The sequence below is a fragment of the Ziziphus jujuba genome, chromosome 3 (assembly GCF_031755915.1).
Source record: "Ziziphus jujuba cultivar Dongzao chromosome 3, ASM3175591v1".
NCBI classification, from domain to species: Eukaryota; Viridiplantae; Streptophyta; class Magnoliopsida; order Rosales; family Rhamnaceae; genus Ziziphus; species Ziziphus jujuba.
The window spans coordinates 20,570,134-20,593,222 of NC_083381.1; the positions used below are offsets into that span (position 1 = coordinate 20,570,134).

The window sequence follows — 23,089 nt, forward strand, 5'->3', positions numbered from 1 at the left end:
CACCGTGGGTGACACTGTTCACCCACGTGGACCAATCAGGTGACGACACATGGCATTACTGTGCACTTAAGCCAAATATAATAAAATATTATGGTATCCGGCGAACTTCAAACATCTATAACTTTTTAACCAGATGTCCAATTTAAGCGTGCCGCTAGTCTATGAACTCGTATCGACGAGTACTTTACAACCATACAAAAGTCAAAACAAAATTACACAAAAATAAAAAATCAACTCCCAGAAACTTTTGGACAGTTTGCACCTCGACTTGTTTTACCCATAACTTTCAAACCATAGCTCCGTTTTCGACGTGCTACTAGTCTACAAACTCGGGGCATCATGCACTTCACCACGGTACCATGGTCAACTAGAAATTTCAACTGGAACAAAAAGTCAACTTTTGACCCATTCAACCTCGATCAACGTGCACGAATTCCGATGTGATTTGGGATGGGGTGTTACAAATTAATTAACTAAGTTATTTACCCTTTTATTATTATTATTGTATAGTTATTGGGTCACTTACTGAGATGATTAGCATCTTACGTTTTTAAATTCCGTTTCCCTAGTTTGTTGCCAAAAGTCCAAGAGGCTTTTTCTTTCCTTTCTATCTCGTATTATTTATTTTTATCTTGCATTGTATTAAATTTCATATTCAATTGTATTTGATAATGCTCTGTATACTATTTGGACGATTGTTTATTTAATTATGCACTGGTTCCCTGTTATTTATTTGAAGTCCTGCAAATTGTGGTAATACTTTGTAGTAAGATGGGAGGAATAAGGTGGTGTATATAGAAGTGTATTTTCAGTACAGGAAAATTGTGGTAAGTCCAACCCTCAAAGGAGGTTCTGCCGGATTTTCCATTGGAGGGTCCGTTAGGGTTTCTCTGGGATTAGGATTTGTCAGGGGTTCCAGTGAGGGATATTGGACGAGTCCTGACAGCTTAGTTGATACGGATGCTTCCCACCATATCACAAATGACCTTCACAATCTCTCACTCCATACAAACTATGAAGGACCTGAGGAAGTTATGATTGGTGATGGTACGAGTTTGCCAATTACTCACACTGGTTTTACCTTTCTTTCTTCTCCCTCTCACACATATAATTTATCTAATGTCCTTTTTGTTCCTCACATTAAGAAAAACTTACTCTCTGTCTCTCAACTTTGCTCCACTAACCATGTTTATATTGAATTTTATCCCTCTTATTTTGTGGTGAAGGATCCCAGTACGGGGGCAGAGGCAATGGAAGGCAAGAACAATGACAGGGTGTATGAGTGGCCATCCTCTATTTCCCAATCTGTTTCGATTCCAACTGGTCTAGTTAGTGTCAAAGTCCCGTACCAGGAATTGCACAATTGTCTTGGATATCCGCTTCAAAAATTCTAAGTCATGTCTTGTGTCAGTTTAAATTACCCATGTCATCTTTGAATTTTCAATCTTGTAATTCTTACCATATGAATAAAATGCATAGATTGCCTTTCTCAAAATCATCACTAACTAGTAATTCTCCTCTTGAGCTTATATATACTAATGTGTGGGATCCAGCTCCTATTCTTTCTCTTGATGGCTTTAGATACTATATAATATTTATTGACCATTTTACAAAATATATTTGGTTTTACCCAATGAAAAACAAATCTGATGTTTCAACTATCTTTCCCAACTTTAAAGCTATTGTTGAAAATTATTTTCACAAAAATATTATTTCCATCTATACTAACAATGGTGGGGAATTCCTGAAACTAAAGGATTTTTTCTCCACTCATGGCATTTTCCATTTTCGAACCCCACCTCATACCTCACAATATAATGGCATCTCTGAACATCGACATCGCCATATAGTTCAGACTGGTCTCATGTTACTTAGTCACGCCTCTTTACCATAATCCTTTTGGTCTTATGCTTTTTCTACTGCTCTGTATCTCATAAATAGGTCACTTACACCCTTACATAAAATGCAATCTCCTTTCTATTCTCTCTTTCAAAAACAACCCAATTATACAAAACTGAAAGTTTTTGGCTGCCTGTGCTATCCATGGCTCAAACCATATGTTCATCATAAATTAGAGTCACAATCTGTCCCATGTATTTTCTTAGGATACTCCATTTCTCAAAGTGCATTTCTTTGTTTTGATCCCACTCATAACAAAATCTATACCTCTCATCACGTGAAGTTTATTGAAACCCACTTCCTATATCCTACTCTCACCTCCTCAAATAATTTCTCTCTCCACTCATTCTCTTCTTGTTACCCCACCAACTCCACCTACTTCCACCAGCCCTTCCTTTATTTTCACTCCTCTTTATTCCCCTCCAGCTATACCTTCCAAAAATCCACCCATGACTTCTCCACCCTCCCCTTTGTCCTCCCCTAATAACTCCTCACCCATGACTTATATTCCATCCATGACTTCTCCACCCTCCCCTTTGTCCTCACCTAATAACTCCTCACCCATGAATTATATTTCTTCCCCTCTTTCCATAACGCGTCAGACCCTGTCCCGCCCACCTTCATTGACTGCATCTCATTCATCACGGCTTAACAACCTCTCTACTTTGCCTTCCATCTCGCTGGCCCCGCAGACTGAAGATTCAGCACCAATTTCGACACCACCTGCACCTTCATCTACTTCTTCCTCTCACATTCCACTATCTACAATAGTCACCCATTCCAAAAATAATATCTACAAACCAAATCCAAAATTTTTTACTGCTGTTAAACACTTAGATCCTCACCCTTGTGAGCCCAAACTGTCTATCAAGCCTTGAAAGATCCAACTTGGCACACAGCCATGAGTGATGAATGCATTGCCTTAATTAAAAATGGAACATCGACGCTGGTGCCTCCCTCTCCTCATGACAACTTGGTTGGGTGCAAGTGGATTTTCAAAATTAAACGTCACGTTGATGGCTCTGTTACTCAGTATAAGGCAAGGTTGGTTGCAAAAGGTTTTCATCAATGTCACGGCCTTGACTATCATGATACATTCAGTCCAGTTGTTAAACCCACAATGGTACGCATCATTCTATGCCTTACTTGAACATCCAATTGGACAATTTGCCAACTGGATGTAAATAATGCTTTTTTACAGGGTCATCTCCATGATGATGTCTATATGACTCAACCACTGGGTTTTATTGATGAACATCATCAGTCCTATGTCTGCAAACTTCACAAAGCTATTTATGAGCTAAAACAAACTCCCCAAGCTTGGTATCAAGAACTCTGGAGCTATCTCCTTTCGAATGGCTTCCTTAATTCTTATGCTGACAGCTCCTTGTTTATCTATAATAATGGCCAGTAAGTTCTTCTAATGCTCATCTATGTGGATGATATCATAGTAACTGGAAACTCTTCCTCTCTTATTGATTCCTTCATCACTCGGCTTGGACATCAACTTTCTCTCAAGGATTTGGGTCCTCTTCATTATTTCTTGGGTATCCAAGTTATCTCTACTTCTGCTGATTTGTTTTTGTTACAGGAAAAATACATACGGGATCTACTGGCATGTAGCAACATGCTGGGAGCTAACGTGGTCCACACCCTTCTCTTCACCAGCCAACCTCTTTATCTTACTAATGGCACTAACTTAGATAACCACATTGAATTTCGAAGGATTTTGGGCAGTCTGCAATACATTTCTTTTACTCATCCTGATATTGGCTTTGCTGTTAACAAATTGTCCCAATTCATGCACAAACCCACAACTATCCACTAGGTTGCCCTTAAGCAATTCTTCGCTATCTTCATGGCACTATATCTCATGGTCTCATGCTTCATTGCAATTCTCCCTTTCGTCTCCGTGCCTTTTCCGATGCCAATTGGGTGGGTAACAAGGATGATCATACATCCACTGGCGCCTAAATTTTGGTCCTTAGGACCAATCCCATCTCATGGAGCTCCAAGAAACAAAAGTCCATTGCTCGGTCTTCCATTGAAGCCGAATATAGATCTGTGGCATCCATTGCTATGGAGCTTTGTTGGGTTCAATCTCTTCTTCGGGAGCTTCATATTACACATCCTATTACCCTGGTGATCTATTGTGACAATATTGGGGCTACCTATCTGTGTGCTAGCCTAGTGTTTCATTAAAAAATGAAGCACATCTCTATTGACTTTCACTTTGTTCGTGATAAAGTTCAAACTAGAGCAATACGCGTCGCTCATGTCTCCTCCCATGATCAACTAGCTAATGTGCTGACCAAGTCTCTCTCCGAACACCAGTTCTCTTTCTTACAGTCCAAGATTGGTGTCTCTCAAGGACCCACAATCTTGCGGGGGCATGATAAAGATCGTATCCCACCTTGACCCTATCACTCATATTCTACCTATATATGCTTTATTCTGTCATTAATATACTGTCCATGTATATCAACTGTATCTCTACCGAATATGTGATTGTATATGTATATTTAGTATGTATTGCTAGCAACTATGTTGCCATATAGAAGCTTTGTAATTGCATTTAAATCTTGGCTCTAATTTAATGGAAATACAGCAATATATTCATCATATTATTCTCTATTTACATTAAACATGTTGGGATTCACCCAGTTGTAGCCATTTTGCTGAAGGAACTGTATGAATTCCGAGAAGCGCACACAGCCATCGCGGTTTGTATCTATGGAATGGAAGAAGTTCCGGGCTAGCTCTTGAATGTTGTTTGGCCTGTTGTAGTAGTATGCTTTAGCAGCCAAGCTGATTTCTTCCATAATATATATTGATATAAATTCTCTCAATTGAAGTGAATCAATCTGTCAGGACTCGTCCAAAATTCCTCATCGGGACCCTGGACAAGCCCTGATCCCAGGGAAACCCTACCGGACCCTCCAATGAAAAATCCGGCAGAACCTCCTTTAAGGGTTGGACTTACCACAATTTTCCTGCACTGAAAATACACTTCTATATACACCACCTTATTCCTCCCATTAACTACAATTTAAGTTCCACAACTGGCAGCACTTCGATAACAAATTATATAAAGGCATACAATGGAAATAATTTAGTAAATAACCAATTAAAATATACCATCATAGATTCTCGTCCGCCCACACCACCCACTTAGTGCTACACATGTCAAATACACTTTAAATGTCGTTTTACAAATATGCCAATGCGTAACATAGAAAGAAAGGTAAAACATCATCACATTAACAATCAAAAAAATATAACAAATGTTTTAATGATGATGGTATTGATGTAACTTGCCTGAAGGCTATTATATTCCCATACATATATTAATGTAACTTGCCTGAGGGCTATCATCTTCCCATACATGTATTAATGTAACTTGCCTGGGGGCTATCTCACCTACCCAAAGGCTACCACTTGTCCAAGGACTATTATACTTGTCTGATGGCTATCTTTCTTGCCCGTAGGCTGTAATACTTATCCGAAGGTACCATATAGTAGTAATAATAATAAAAACAATAACAAAATTAAAATTAAAGATCTCATAATAATGTTAATAAAAATAAAAATAAAAATAATAATCAATAATAACAACTATAATTATAATAATGATAATAATAGAAATTGGAATTTCTAAAAAAATAATCATTATAAATAATTATAACAATCCCGATAACAATGACAATAATGATTAAATAAATAGTTAAATACAATTAATAATAATAAGAATATAATAACATCGATTAAGAATATTAGTAAGAAATTAAATCACAAATAGATAACATAACATAAATACATAAAATCATATCTTAAAATCCATAGCATAAAATGAAATATGCATGCTCGTAATTGAGATACGTACGGTACCTTCTAACATGCTACGTGATCTATGATTCCAGCTGTCGCCGGCACTTTGCTACCAATACAAACCAGGGTGGTTGCCTATATTGACCGTCCAATCCCCTGGATTCGTAGGTAACATGATTATGGGGCTAGCTCTACATGGACCACATTGGTTTGCTGCCTCTGTATGGTGCGGTATATGCAGTATAATATCAAACAATATAACATACAAATATATGTATGAACATATAAAAAAAAATACTTGATACACCATACTATATACCAGTGGTGCCCGAAGGACCCAGCGTCCTGAGCACCGACTGACGGGAGGTTAAAGAGAAAAACTTGCATATGGTGGCTTCGGCACCCCGATAACGCAGCTGCTTAAACCGTCATCCCGACCATGGAGGGGGGCAGCTTATGTGCACCATATCAAACTTGCCTGTCCTCGGTCAGGTGGCAACTCACGGGAGACATTACAATTTACACGCTTATCATAATCACATATGCAATATAGAACACCGGTACGTGTATGGGTGCATCTTAAAAAGAACTATAAATTTCATAATATTATAAAATATAAAATATTAAATTTAGATAAAATATAATCCAATTCATATGCTTTTATCAAATACATAAACAATAATAATAAATAATAAATAATTAAATATACAAATATATCCTTGATCACAATAAATTGATATAATTATTTTTCTCAAACCTTCATTTCAATTTATATCAAACATATCATTAAAGCGAAGTAAAATTTACACATAATTAAATTCCACAATTTTAAATATTATCCAATAATTCATATATTTTCAAGTATTAAAATCTCATAAATACCGCTGGATTAAATACTTTCTTTCAAATTCATATAAATCACATTTTCTTTAGACCATCATCATAATCCCATCAGCTTAAGTTCATCACTGTACATCCATTAATAGATAAGTAAATAATAAACAAATGCATAAATAAAATTTTTGAGCTTAATAATTAATAGAAATATTTTCATAAATCTTCTTGAAATTTACTTGCACACAGCCTCATTTAAATCGCATTATAAAATACGTGCTCATATTTGAATTTACAAATACCATTCTAATTTACATAACATTTCAACAATGATTTAACAATTATTAACAAAATTCCATATCCGTGAATAAATAAATATCTAAAGACATAAATATATTTACAGCCATATAAATATACACTTTTTATCAGATCCATAGAATTTTATATTTTCTTTTAAACAATTGTATAATTGAATATAACAAAAATTTCAATAATATATATATATATATATATATACAATCAATTTTGCCAAACCATATAACGAATATTATATAACATTATGTTTAAATCAATTAAATAGCATAATAAATTAGATAATAATGCCTTAAATTTTTCTAATCAATCATGATACTTATCAGGATGCACACACACACACACACACATATATATATGATTACATATATCTACTCGCACTCACACACATATATATCCACATATATATAATTATATATTTTCATATAACATCACACATCTCCCTATATACATATATATATATGCCCATTAACAATATATATAAATATATATATACATGCATATATGCATCATATGTTTACAGTACATGTGTATACATACATATATATCAATCTATGCACATGCTAACTATAATTTTCGTATAATAATTCCAATTATCATAACAAGTAAACTCACAAAAATCTATAACAATCCTTTTACACCTTCTGCTTAATATTATCAACATTTTCCACCTTAATTTGGTAGGACACAGGATGAACCCGTATGGCCTAAACTGCAAATTTGGGATTTTCAATATCTTGTCAATTAAATCAAATTATCCATTCCTTTAGCCTCTAACAACCATTAAGAAACCAAATGTAATGGCAATTGGCTAAGGACTTGCCCAACCTCTATCCAATTTCAACATAACCACAACCTAGCTCCATCAATGGCAACTCCCTAATTACTCAATTATAATTTACATTCTAGCTACCAATTTGAAGCATACAATGACACCATCAAGAATATACCTTCAATTGGTCTAACCGCCGCCAGAGATCATCGGAATCCTGTCGAGAAGTTGCTGCCGAAATGGGTTCTGTCATTCCTCATGAATGAGCAAGATTTAAGCCAATCCGAGCTTGGAAACAGACTCAGGGGGCCCAAATTCATGGGAAAGGACTAGTCAAGCCGTCGGTAGCCGCCGAAAAACTGGTCAACAAGGAGGACGCCGGTCGCCGATGTTAGGCGCTGATCCCAGTGCGTCCGTCGGCCAACCGACCGGAGAATCAACAGCTGAGCTCGCCTGGCCGTGGGTCGTCCCATCGCCTGGCACGTGTGGCCGTCCAATGCCCCAAAAAAAAAATGCAGACCGAGAGAGGGGGACCGTTGGGAGGAAGAAGAAGAAGAAGAAGGAGGAGGAGAAGTCCCGTGCCTCCCTTTTTTCCCCATGTGGGGAGAAGAAAAGAAAAAGAAAATAATAATAAACAATTATATAAAATAATATTATTGTATAAAATAATATGGTATTTAATCATGGTTGACATGTGGCATCTCGCCATTGTGACACATGGCACCCTTTATTAAGTAATACGTGGCATACTGTACACATATTTAAAAATAATATTAAAATAATACTGTATTCGAAAAACTCTATAAGTCCATAACTTTTTAACCAGATGTCCAATTTAAGCGTACCGCTAGTCTATGAACTTGTATCGACGAGTACTTCACAACCATACATGAGTCAAAGCTCAACTTTGCATGAACAAAAAGTCAACTCCGGCATCCCTTGAACAGTTTGGACCTCAACTTATTTTGCTCATAATTTTCAAACTGCAGCTCCGTTTTCAACATGCTACTAGTCTATGAACTCATGACAACGTGTACTTTTTAACGGTACCTTGGTCAATGTGAAATTTCATCAGAAACAAAAAGTCAACATTTGACCCCTTCTCGGTCAACAACGTCAAACCCGTTCAAGTTTGAGAAATTTCCGGTGTACTTCAGGACGGGGTGTTACACAATCTATATATATATATATATATGAGATTCGTGTGCTTAAATTTCAATCTTGATGGCGTCGATTATTGTCCTGTTGTATAAGTGTATGTACTGTTTTCTTCAAACCATGATTCTAGATAAAAAAGGTAACAATTTTTAGAGAGCTTTTTTCTTCTTTTTCCCCACCCCCGAGTGGCAATTTCAAGGAAAAGAGGTAAATTAATTTCCAGTCTTAATTTGATGACTTTGACTATTGTCTTAGTCGATCTATGGCATCGTTTTCAAAAATAAAGTAAATTAAAATAATAGTGTACAGTATGTTGTACTCCATGAAGCCAGTGCATGCATTTGACTAAGTCTTGGGGACACTTGGCTAGCATTTGACTATGTCTTGGAGACAGTTCACTAGCCTTAAAACAAAATGTATTTCATCATTTGTGAAAAGGGAACCGATTGATTGAGAGAAAATATGCAAATTAAAGGTGCGGTTTATAATTGTACTGGGCTAATTTTAACTTTCATCAATCATGTATAGCATTTGCCTCGTAGAATTAATGCATATTAATACCTCAATTTAATTGGAGAGCACCTATAAATTGATCAATCAAACAAAACGTACGTTGTGCACACTAGTAATTCATTAGTATTACAACGAAGATTCAAAAGTACAATAGAAAATTTGGAAACAAATATTAATTGAATTATTACTGGACTAGTTTTTCCATATCAATATATGCTTTATATGCATTCCCTTCCACAATGCATATAAATTAACTAGTAGCTCAAAATGAGAGCTTAGTGCATACAGCGAATTCATTCAATGTTACAACAAAAATAAAATGGAAGAAAAACTCAAATTAATTCAATTTTATATTATTTCTGTCGAAAATATATATATATATATATATATTAAACCAAATTGCAACGATGCCTGATCCTTGTGTATATATATATATATTAAACCAAATTGCAACGATGCCTGATCCTTGTGTATGTCTGCTTCTTATATATCACATAATGTTGCATCCAACAAAATTCCCAACGCTAAGCGCTAGCTCCATTGCAAGAAACCATCTATTCTAAAAACACAATCAAATTAACTACATGATTTAATTAACATTAAATTTTAAGAGCTTAGATATATCCTAACTGAATGGATGCGAATAGGATGAAAAATACTATGTTTCTTTCAAGAAAAAAAACCTTGAGTTCCATCCAACCAATGTATTTATTAATAGCTTTTTTCTGACAAACATATCAATATATACATATGTATGTTGAGTTAATCTCACATCAACATAATCTAATGGTTTTAGTAACATATCTTTTTTTTTATTATAGATCACATTAAAAATTATGATTTAAAATTAAGAAATGATCAAATATAGATTTAGTGATATATTAAAACTTTATTTAAAGAAAGTAAATCTTGTTGGGACTCGTTAATTAATAATTGTGATTTTAAATTTTAATCTTTTATGCTATTCAAAAACTAAAAATGAAAATACTAACATTGATCATGATAATAAATGCGTGATTTGAGGCATACATACATATAATTTATACATTTATTTATTTGCATCCTAGTAAACAATTGAATCATATTATAAATAATCAAATATATATTGGAGAGCAAAAACTATGTGCATTGCACCCTAATTAAACATGCAACCCACTCCATGATCATTCATTACGAATTTTTCGAAAGAAAATTTTATATTTAAAGATCTACCTTGTAACATCCCATCCCGAAGTACATAGGAAATTTCTCAAATTTGACCAAGGTTGACCAGGTTTGACAGTCGTTGATCGAGAAGGGATCAAATGTTGACTTTTTGCTCCTAATGGAATTTCACATTGACCGAGGTACCGTTACGAAGTACACATTTTCACGCGTTTATAGACTAGTAGCACGTTGAAAATGGAGCTACGGTTTGAAAGTTATGAGCAAAACAAGTCGAGATCCAAACTGTCCAAGGGGTGCCGGAGTTGACTTTTTGTTCATGCAAAGTTAAGCTTTGACTCATGCATGGTTGTGAAGTACTCGTTGATACGAGTTCATAGACTAGCGGCACGCTTAAATTGGACATTTGGTTAAAAAGTTATGGACATGCAAAATTTTCCGAATACCATAATATTTTAATATATTTGGCTTGAGTGAACAGTGTGTGCCACATGTCGGAATTTCAGCCAATCCCGTGAGTGAATAGTGTCACCCATGGGTGGCTTTTATTTTGGCAAAACAAGGGCGCCGGGGAGGGGAGAGAGAAAGAAATAGAGAAAGAGAGAGCTAGAGAGAGAAACCAACCGGCCACCGTCGTTCACCCACTTCCAGCCACCAGAACAGTACACGCACCACCCTAGCTTGAAGCCCACCTGAAAACCAACCGGCCAGCCAAAAATCACGGCCAACTAACCGCCGACGGGCTTGGATCGAGGCTTTTTCTAGCGGCGGCGCGGATTCTTCAAACCCAGATTTTTCCCTATTCCAGCCACTGTTTGCCTCACCGTTGGTCCCGTTGAGTTACTCATCACCAGATCTACCTTCCCACCAAAAATCACGGCCAGTGGCCACTGGACGCGCCGCCGGAGGTGGCGGATTCCGGTGACCACAGCGGCTCGCCGGGAAATTGACTTTCTGGTGAGTTTCCGGCTGCACCGCCCCTCTTTTCCCACTAATTCTGACCCTCTGAACCCAAATTCGATGTCCAGTTTCCTCAATTCTTAACGGATTAAGAGAATCGAGGACTTGAATTCCGAAAGCTTTCCGGCGAGATTCCGACCACCTCAGGTCCGATCTTCGGGAGGTAAGCCTCAATCCGTGATCCTCGTTCCACAAGCTTCGATTCGGTATATTATTTGTCAATTTTGGTTAACGTTTGTGTTAAACCCCCGGGTACCGGGTATTATTTACCCGAATAAAATATTAATTTGTTTGAGATATGTAATATTGTTGTTCTAGGAGCACGTGTGCGTCGTGGAATTGATCCCATGGAGGATCTTGGGTTGATTGCGTGCTCAAGGTGAGTGACCCACCTTCAAAATAATTTTCGGGTGTTAATTTATATTTATTTTGTGATAATTAAATGTTTGGATTTAATATTTATGTGTGAAATATTTAGCAAAATTATATTTGAAATTTTGATAGCACAATTTGAATAAATTGAAATGTATATGTGCATTAAAGCATATTTTGATTTTGATAAATTGAAGGAATATTTATTTTAAATTATTGATAATTTCATTGATGGATTTATTATGTGTTGAAATGTATATTTATGAGAATTTTGATTATTGTGGATTTTATGAGGATTAAATGACATATTTGATTCGAATTGGTTTTTGAATATTTGAGAAAGAAATATGGATTTAAATTATTATGTTTTAAAAATATTTATAATGGAAATATTAATGGCTTGATCTTATGCCATTGGAAAATTTGGATATTTAAACTGATGAACTTAAGAGTTGATGGATTTGAAATTTATGGAATTTATGCGATGAATTTATGACGATGATTTGTAAAGGAATTATGGAAAATTTACGGGTTTAATTGGATGGAATAAACCCAGTAGTATTTATGAAATTTTGAGATTTTGGAAAATATTGATTTATAATTTACGAGTTTTTAGATGCACCATACACGTACTGGTATTCTGTGTATATGGATGTGATTAGTGCGCACATGGATATGATTAACGCGCAGGTGGGTGTGAGTAGCGAGCAGGTGATTTATGGGGTTGTCCTGTGGTTGCCATCGGATGAGGGTAGGCCGTCCCTCCATGGCCGGGACGCCTGTATGTCGGTTTCTCTCTTTAACCTCCTGTTTGGTGGTATCTTGGGACGCTGGGTACCGTTGGCGCCATTGGTATATAGTGGGTGCATCAAGTAGTTTTCAGAACTTGAATTTCAAAATAAATATTTTGAAATTATATTTAAATTAGAATGTATTTAATGTTGTTTTTATTATTTATTTCAATTGGAGATTTGAATACAAATTTTATGGAATTTTGTTATGTTTTTAATTACCTATTTATATTAATGTTTTAACAATGTATTTTATCTTGATTTTACTATTTACATTGATTTGATGATTTTAAAGAGATCTTACTATGTTCTTACCATTTATTTTAAATGGAGGTTTTCATTTGATTTAAATTTTTCTTTGCTTAATTATTCAATAAATTGACTTATTTTAATTATTTAATTATTTCCTAAATTGTCTTAATGTAAGTTTCATTAATATTTTTGTATTATTTGTTTATGACATATAGTAATTTTTACGAAATTATTTTTGTTTCTATTCCTATTTTATTTTCATTATAAATTTTGGATCCTTGATCTATTATGCTTTAATTGATATGTAGATGATTAATTGTTTTCCTTGGTTTTCGGGGCATACAAATAGCAGGTTTTGGAAAATATTTTAAAAGGGAAACCTTTCCAACGGAGTGAATGGTGAGGGTTTTGAGAGAAAATATTATTTTCAATTAATTACTATTTACTTACTTATTTATTCTTAATTAACCAAATGTACTATAATTATCGTTGCATTATAATTGTACAGTAGATAGGGTCACTCACTGAAATGATTAGCACATCATATTTTTAAATTCTGTTCTCCTAGGTCCAGGTTGGGAGACGTTGATCGTTCGGGGCGAACTCGACGTCGCAGTTCATTGCCGAAAGTCCAAGAAGCATTTCTTTCCTTTTTTTCCTCTCCATCTTGTATTGCTTCCTTATCTGACATTGTATTAATTTCATATTTATTTGTATGATGCTCTGTATACTGTATTGGACACATTTTATTAAATACTGCATTAATTTCCTGTTATTATTTTGAAGTGCTGTAAATTTGTGGAATTAAATTGTAGTAATGTGGGAGGAATAAAAGGATGTATATAGAAGTGTGTCTTCAGTGTAGGAAATTTGTGGTAAGTCCAACCCTTAGGGGAGGTTCTACCGGATTTTCATTTGGAAGGTCCAGTAGGGTTTTCCTAAAATCAGGGCTTGTCTAAGGTTCCGATGAAGGATCTTGGACGGGTCCTGACATACCTGAATAATCAAGAAGGAATAAAAACAGACGACTCACCAAAATGGAATGATTCTGTGGAGGTTGAGTCAATGCCTACATATGATAACAATATATATATATATATATATATATATATATATGCCAGCCAAAATATTCTTACCCACATCAATTTTTTTCCCTTCTATTTTGATGTTTCAAATTCACAATCTTTTAAATATGGATATGAATGATATACCAACTAGACTAACTTTGTTTCATGACAACTCAAATAAAAAGCTTGCTTTTTAAAATAAAAAAAATTAACATGTTGAAATATCACTATTATCCAAAACCCAAAACTTTGGGATTGATGGTGTTTTAACAATATTTTTGCTTGATCAATCACACATAAATATGAAAGGTGTCAAATTATTGTTTTAAAAAATCTATAACGTTTGGCTGAAAGACAAAAATGCAAAAAATAAAAATAAATAAATAAAATAAAAAGGATCTTAAAATGATAGAATAAATATGTAATCTAGATTTAAAAATAAAAAGGATCTGAATATATATATATATATATATAATACAAGTGTTTTACCCAATATAGTTGATGGAAGTTAGCTTACCATATTGGAATGTTTAACATGGGAAACCCCTCTCCTGCTACGGAGCAAAACAAAGCTATCCAAGAATTGATCACGGCCATGGTTGTAACACCCCGTCCCGAACCATGTCAGAATTTTTGCACGTTGACAGAGGTTGACCGTTGACCGTTGATCGTTGACTTTGATTTTGACCATTGACCAAGGGGTCAAAAGTTGACTTTTTTATCCGATTGGAATTCTAGGTTGACTAAGGTACCGTTACGAAGTACACGTTGGCACGAGTTCGTAGACTAGTAGCACGTTGAAAACGGAGCTACGGTTTGAAAGTTATGAGCAAAACAAGTTAAGGTCCAAATTGTCCAAGGGTGCCGGAGTTGACTTTTTATTCATGCAAAGTTGAGCTTTGAATCATGCATGGTTGTAAAGTGCTCGTCGATACGGGTCCGTAGACTAGCGGCACGTCCGATTTGAACATGTGGTTTGAAAGTTATGGACCTGTAGAGTTTTTCAAATACTGTATTATTTTAATATTATTTTTAAACGTGTAACGATGTGCCACGTGTGACTTAATAAATGTGACCATGTGTCACTATGTTGAGATGCCACATGTCAACCATGTTTAATATCAAATTATTTTATTATTGTTGTTTTATGTAATAATATTATTTTTAATATTGTTTAATTAATTTTAAATTATTTCTTTTTCTTTTCTTTTTCTTTTTTTTCTTTTTTTTTCTTTTCCCCACGTGGGAAAACACCTTCTTCTCTTTTCTTTTCCTTTCCTTCCCTTCTCCTTCTTCCCCGAGCCCGACAAAGACAAGAAACACACAGAGACTTCTCTCTCTCTCTCTCTCCTTTGACTCTCTCCCTCTCTCTCTTTGACCAACCTTTTGGTCGGATTTCAGTCGCCAGACAGCTACACGCACCGACCATCGGTGAAGCCCAGCTCCCCGCGACCTCAGCCTCCAATTTTCCCGGCCAGTCGCCGCCGGATGCACCCAGATGGGGTCGGTGAAGTTGGCGGCGGCCGGTTAAGTTTTTTTGGCGATTCTTGCCCTTTCCGGCCAACCTAGCCCGACCCATACCTCTATCCCACCATTTTCAACCCCTCTGAGTCCATTTTCGGGGTTAGATTGCCCAAAATCGCCACCGTTTGAGAGATCCCTCAAGTTTAAATTTGACCGAATCTTTCCGGCCAAATTCCGGCCAAATTCCGGCCACCGCCGGTCGAATTGAACTCAATGGAGGTCGGTAATGTGATCCTCATCTCACAAGCTTTCCATAGACATATAATTTGTCAATTTTGGATAACGTTTGTGTTTGACCCCTCGGGTACCGGGTATTATTTACCCGAATAAAATATTAATTTATTTGACTGTGTGTGAATTGTGTTCTAGGAGCACCGGTGAGTCGTGGAATTGATCCCATGGTGGATCATTGTTTAATTGCGTGCTCCAAGTAAGTGACCCACCTTTAAAAATATTTTGGGCAATTAATTATGTTTAATTGGTATTTGAATCATGTTCATGTGGTACGATTTAATTATTATTTTATTGTGGTTTAATTTATTATTTATGCATGAGCAAAGTATATTTCGATAATATAATAATTTAATGATAAATATAATAATAATAAAAATTATAGACAAGCTAAGTTTTTATAAAGAGTTGATCCTCTAATCTAACTTAAAATATTATAGAAAATATGTATCTAAGAATCATATTGCATAAATTAATAAATAAACAAATCTAATTAATGGCACAAATAAATCCTATAAATGAATTATCGATTATGGCAAATTCACACAATATATATATATATATATACATCTAATAGTTTTTCCATTTGTTTTATTTTATTTAGATCGATTTTTAAGGGAGATTTGAAAGGAGGGAGATTTAGATTGGGCTGTTTTCCGATTAAAGAAAAGTTTGTTTGGTTCATTGTTTTTGTTATTTTATGGGTTTTTTGTAATTTTAATTAGATATAAAAAAACAATTACACATAACTAGTAATCTTATTGTTAACCGAACTTATTGGAAAATATTTTAAAATAAACATTGATTTTGTTGTGAAAAGAACTCATTGGTAAATATTTTTAAATAAACATTGTCTATCAAACAGACATTTGCCACATAAGTAACAAAAGTTTTCAAACAATACTCTGTTCCATTTTGGTGTCCCCACACTTGTTTCCCAAGTCAGTTAATGCCACCTCATTTTAAAAAATAATACTCATCTTTTACTGTCAGTTTATTATGTTTTTTTCCTTTTTTTTTTTAACCCTAAAATACTCCTTCAGTTTATTATGATTTCTACTCTTTTTTTTTTAACCCTAAAATACTCCCTCTTCTTTCTGCCATTGAATATCACGTAGCCATACCAGTAATCATCAAACTGTAATTCCTTCAATTAGCAACATCGTTTCCACCAATTCTCAAATTTTATATTCATCACTGAATGATAATCTCCAATAAAATCTATTCATATCGCTCAATGAAACAAATCTTTAGGACATTCATTTCTCAGGAAAAAAAAAATTATTTGCACCATTGGAAATCTTTGAATTATAAAATTTCATCGGAATTGAATGTTGCGTATTAGTAATCTAATTTGATAATAATTTTTATTATTATTTTTAAATCTTTATTTTTTTTATTTTTTTTTCCTTTTATTGTTTAAAGTCAGAGAGTTAAAACTGGCAAGTTGATGTATATGGCGCTAAGCTCAATCCACAACTTCAAATGATTGTTACATCAAATTCTCAACTCATCAAACCAGACAACGAAAATATACATACTTGTATCTTCATATTTGTTGAACCATGCCCAAGCCTCAATATATATATATATATATATATTTTTTTTTTTAAATTTAAGAAAATTCTAACCCAGCCATCTATCTGTTGGTAATCGAAGGAATTAAGGTTTGATGAATACTGGTATGGCTACAGAATCCAAAGGCAAAAAGGAGTATTTTAGGGCAAAAAAAAAAAAAAAAAGGTAGAAAACTAATAAACTAATAATAAAATATAAGTATTATTTTTTAAAATGAGGTGGCATTGATTGACTGGGAGGACAGGCTTGGGGACACCATTTGAACAGATCCGACTCCGATTCTAATACAGAACATTGAAGATGCTCTTAGAAGTTAGAACTACCAATCTCCATCTCCTGCGTCTACATCCTCAACTCCGACCGCATCCGCCATTCCTGCCTGTTCTTCCTCGCCAGCGTCCCCATTTACTGGCCCACCTTCTTCCCTGCTAGCGTCCCCCTTCACTAGCGCTGCTACGCTAACTCCTACACCTGCTGCGCCAACTGCTACACCTGTTGCCCTAATTCCTAGTTGCAGCTTTTTTTGTCTGCTAGCCTCCTCAGCCTGCATATATATAATACATCATATATATTTTTATTGTTCGGATTATTCAAATCTAAAACTTCATATACAGAGGAATATAAATATTATCATTAAGCTGTCCCAACAAGATCATTATTAATACACACAATCATTAGTTTCAGCAAAACTTTTTGATGCATTCTCAAATTAAAGAAACAAAAGTTTTGGTGAACTTAATTAAAAAAATATTAATGTATGTTCATGAATCACTATTTTATATTGATGTTGGTGATTCAGCTTTAGACTTTCAAGTTCAACTCACTTGTCCATGGACACGAGGAGAAAGAAGACAAACCTGAGCTGTAGTTTGACCTCTTGTAGGCACCAGAGTAGCCTCAGGAGTCCTTGTGTCCTGCATATAGTGACATATATAACATTAACAATTTTGGTTAATATTATATATATATATATATATATATATAAAGCTCTGCTGTGATGTACGTCAAAATCCACCATAATGTGAACACCATCTTTGATGACAACAATCTATCATCACCAAAAGATTGGTGGCGTGCACATTATAATGGGATCTGGCACGTTCTTTTAGCAAAATTATATATATATAGTCAATTTGTAAGATACCTCATGTCCCTCAAGACTTTCAGCGGTTTCAACTTTCCATCGCAAGTCAGACCTTTGTGTTTCATCAGATGTATAATCGCCGATCTTGTCCCGCAATAGTCTATACCACCCCGTATAACCCCTGAGGAAACCTTGCTGGCTCTTGAGCTTGATGTGTTCCCCATCTTGGATCGGCTGCCACTGGACATAAGGGTCGTCAAATGACAAGGAGGTCTGTTCAACTTTCCGACCTTTAGAAAGAGGTGCCAAACGATCGCAGGAGATGGTGAGATACTTGTTGTAGCAGCTCTTAAGACGGACAGAGTTGGAGCCCTTTACAAACTCGACGGTCCATTTAGCTCGTTCAAGTAATCCATTTCTGTCCAGCACAACCGACGATTCATTGTCTTTGGCAACCATGTATTTTCCGTGTCGGTTGCGGAGCCGAACTTTCTTGGCTTTGCGGAAGGATTCCATTTCGAAGACCTGCGTGGACAATATTTAACAAACTCTGAAGAAGTGGGTACAAATTGTGTTTTCTATCGGACAAAGAGATCGAACTATGTATTACTTAGTTTTGCTTGATGTATTTATAATACACTAGGTATGTTACTTGAGACAATAATTATGTTAAATTATTACTGAAAATATTAAGTAAACCAACATACGCAAATCTTGTGCTCAAGGTCTTATATCACATTTGAACTAGTAAAAAACACAGGATATTAGACTTTCTATAATTATCAAAAGCTTTTGCAATATTACTTAATTCAAAGCTTTTTTCTTTTTTCTTTTTTTCCGAACATCATCTCCTATTTGAGAAAACCAATCTAAAATTAGTACCATCTCTTGTTATAATCAACCAAAAATTTCATTTTCACTAATGTGTTTAAAAATTTACTAGAATACTTATAATGCTGCTAAAAATGTTGAATAATATACATAGGAGATCATGAATTTTCTTTGCCATGTTTCGTATGTCCATAAAAGACAATGATAAGTAATGAGTTGGGTGCTCTATGACTGGACCAAACCGACTGGCCTTCTAAATCCTAGCAATATTAAAGGCACCTGAAGGGTATGTGTTTGTATTACTCCACGCAAATTAAAAGAACACTAATTTTGCACATTAAAATACTTATACCTATTGCAATTTAAAGTCAACCTAGTGGTACTGTTGCATGCGAAATTTGCATAATAAGAATACCATAAGCATAAATTCAAGAGAGAACAAATTGTAACCATTAAAGACATAATAAAGTTGGGAAAACTTTCCCCAAAAAATAAAGAAAAAGGTTAAGCAATGACTCAAAGGCGAATGAATAATTTATAATCAATGCACTTCATCTAGCCATCATCATCAAATTGAAAAACTGTTCTCTTGCTGCTTTCCATGATAGAAAATCAACAATATGAACTTTAGTCCTTTTCCAATTTTTAGTAACCTTATCAAATTTACAATTAGTCTTTGAAAGTTACACATGAAGATGACATGTAACTTGATTAAGGCACACCATCATACTGACTTCAACTTAACAGTAATGTAACAGTAATGTCTTATAACCAAAACTATCTTCTTGAAACTTACGACTTCTGTTTAAAACAACGCTTGGATAGGGTCAAAAATATTAGTATTATGTGTTGTTAGTGTTGATTTGAGGCTCAAAGGAACCTGTATAAAGAGTTAAACCGGTAATACTGCTTTCAATCTTGGCTTATCATAAATTAGCTGCTAAAGAACCAGATTTTTGCAGGACCAATATAATATATTTTGTTTGTTAAAATTGCAACAAAAGAAATAATATTTTCTTTCCTAAAATATTTAACCTTTTTTTTTTCCAACTGGCTAGACGCAAACAGAACAAAAAAGTACAATTTTTCATGACCAACATCATCAATAAGATATTGAATTTCGTTACACCCAAAACTTTCTCGAAAAGATTGATATACGAACCTTATATTTAGAGCATAAAACAGCATAACCAATCAACAAGAACACTAAAACATTCAAAGAAAACATAATTCAAAATTACCTAACATCGACCCCAAAATCAAAATTCACTGAAAGCACAACAACAACAAAAATGAATCAATACCAAGCATACCAAGATCATAACCGATTCCTAAACCCTAACTCAAACAAAAAATTTCACCAAAAAGATTTAAAATTTTCTCCAAGAAAATAAAAATTAACGATAAAGATTCCAAACCCGCAAAAGAAAAACCAAAGAGGATGGAAAAACAAAGCAAATAAATATATATATATATATATATATATAAACAACCCAAACAATTCCAAAAAAGAACCCAGTAAAATAAATAATTCTAAATTCATAATTTAAAAAAAATTAAAAATTAAAAATTTAAAAATTAAAAAAAAAAAAAAAAAAAGGAAGACCGAAAAGAATTGGAAAACAGCCTGGATCGCGTTAACACTGTCTTTCTTGCCAAATAGTTACTAATTTGTGTGTTATTTTTCTACCTTAAAATACAATAATCTCCTTGCAAAGTGAATTCTTAAAGTCATTTTCCAAGAATAAATAACCTACTTTTTATAAATAATACTTGTACAATCAAGTATTGTAATACTTAATCAAACCAAGTTCACAAATTTCACAAACCAAAGCCAACATGGAACAAGAACTTCAATAAAAGTAGATCCTAACTTCAAAGTAGTTTCAAGTGAGAACTAAACACACAAAAAGAATGAAAGAATAACGACATAAGAATATAAAAGACGCTTACTCGTAGTGCCTTTAGCAGTGGGGAACGTTCTAATGCCTTTATCGTCGATGCAGGAGGAAAGAAGAAGGAAGAACGCGAGAAAGGAAATATATAAGCGTTGGATGGCCGTAGGGTTTTGCTTTGTTGAACTAAAAGGCTGAACTAAAAGATAAAATTACCCCTAAAAAACAGCATTTAAGAAGTATATTCTTTACTTTTGTGAATCGCTTGAAATCTAAAAGAAAAAGAAGGAAATTTTGTAAAAAGTCAAAAATATAGACTATAGAAATAAAATAATAGATAAATAACAACTTGTCGTTAACAGTAGTAGCTAGTTGATGTTAAAATTTTCAATACTCTCGCAGTTCTCACAGCTGAATACTGCTTCCATTCAATACTTGATACGTGTATTAATTTAATCCATGTCATAAACGGTTCTTCTTTTCTCCAAAAACGCGTTATGTTACTCCGTTTCTTTCCATTTTCATGCCTTCTCCTTCCTTAAAGCACGACTTCTAACCTTTGCAATTTCAGACTCTAAAAGAAAATTTGTCAAGGAAAATATAGAAGTTTATGTGGATGAAGTTGAAGTGGGGCAGCGAAGAGAGAAAAGGAAAAGGAGAAAGCCATAAAAACCAAGTAAAAGGGTTGGAAAAAAAAAAAAAAAAAAAAAAAAAGCGCATACGGAGAAGAAGAGAGCCGTTTATGACGTGGAATATAACCTCTGAAGATTATACGTGTCAAGCATATAAGGGAAGGAGTACTTAAAAATGGGGTATTGGAAATTTCCTATGTGCGTGCGTGTGTCTTTTTGGGAATGGTTTTTGTAAGCATGTCGGGTAGGTCCATCGAACATCCAATCACGGTTGCCAAATAAATTAGCTTTTGGTTATGATAAAATAGGTGTTGCATCTTTGTCAGAATATTCAAGATAATTATATTCACCAATAAAAAGATATTCAAAATAATTAAAGAAACAATTAAAAAGTTAAATAATTCTAGAATTACTACCAGCAAATAGTGTTGGAGCTAATTAAATAAAAGTATGCTGACACAAATATAAATAGGAAACTATGCACCTCTCATTCATTGAACCAAGACAAATAATATCTAATCAACCATTATTACTGTCTAATTCATTGAACCTAGACAATTTCTACTCAATCCACTAGTGTCAGCCAATTCTTCCTATTCTACTGCTAGCCATTAGCCAATCTCCTCTTACATACTTATTACAAATTATATCCCACACACACAGGAGAAAATCTTGCGTACAGCCTTGCTTAATTAAATACCTAACCAATTAAATAAACATATTAAACATAGATATCCGTTTATTTTCCTCTGACAACATAAGTATCTGTTGCCCATTAGTCATCATGCCGCATTCATCGATTTAGCCGAAACCTTTTTTATTCTAATATTCCTACAATCACTTTCTAAAATTCTCTCAGTTACCAAAAAGATCAGGGCCTGTTACTGTTTTAAAAAATGGTTTTTCATTTTATAAATCAAAAAATAAAAATGATAAATTGAATTTCCTATTTTTAGAATTTAAAACATATTTAGTAAATATTTTTTGAAAATAAAAATGATAAAATCATTAGTAAATATATAATATGATATATATATATATAAGGAAAATAAGTCTTTTTTATTTAAATAATAAACATTATCTACATATGATATAAGATATATGTTAATTATGATTTATATATATATATATGTGTGTGTAAAATAAATATTTCGTAATTTAAAATGATAAATATTATGTATTCCTTGTTTCTAAAATTTTCCAAATATATGTCTTTGGGATACTTTTCAAATCTATCTACATTTTACAAGATGTTTTCAACTTCTTTCAAATTTTATATTACGAAAATAATTAGCAATGCATTTCTTATCATTTTTTAATTTGTAGAATGACAAATCATTTTTCAATGCGATATCGAATATGCCCCTTAAGGTCTCGGACTTGGACGACTAG

The 23,089-nt window shown here is 34.1% G+C and overlaps 1 protein-coding gene across 1 annotated transcript; it reads right to left on the bottom strand.

The window, feature by feature from the left end:
• Positions 1 to 17,393: 17,393 nt before the first annotated feature.
• Positions 17,394 to 21,274, bottom strand: LOC125423151 (uncharacterized). Its single transcript, XM_060815292.1, has 4 exons — positions 21,124 to 21,274; positions 18,400 to 18,864; positions 18,113 to 18,169; positions 17,394 to 17,799 (listed from the first exon to the last, which is right to left on the bottom strand). Exons 2-4 carry the CDS (start codon positions 18,853 to 18,855, stop codon positions 17,575 to 17,577), a joined length of 738 nt encoding a protein of 245 aa, XP_060671275.1. The 5' UTR covers positions 18,856 to 18,864; positions 21,124 to 21,274; the 3' UTR covers positions 17,394 to 17,574.
• Between the last annotated feature and the right edge of the window lie 1,815 nt (positions 21,275 to 23,089).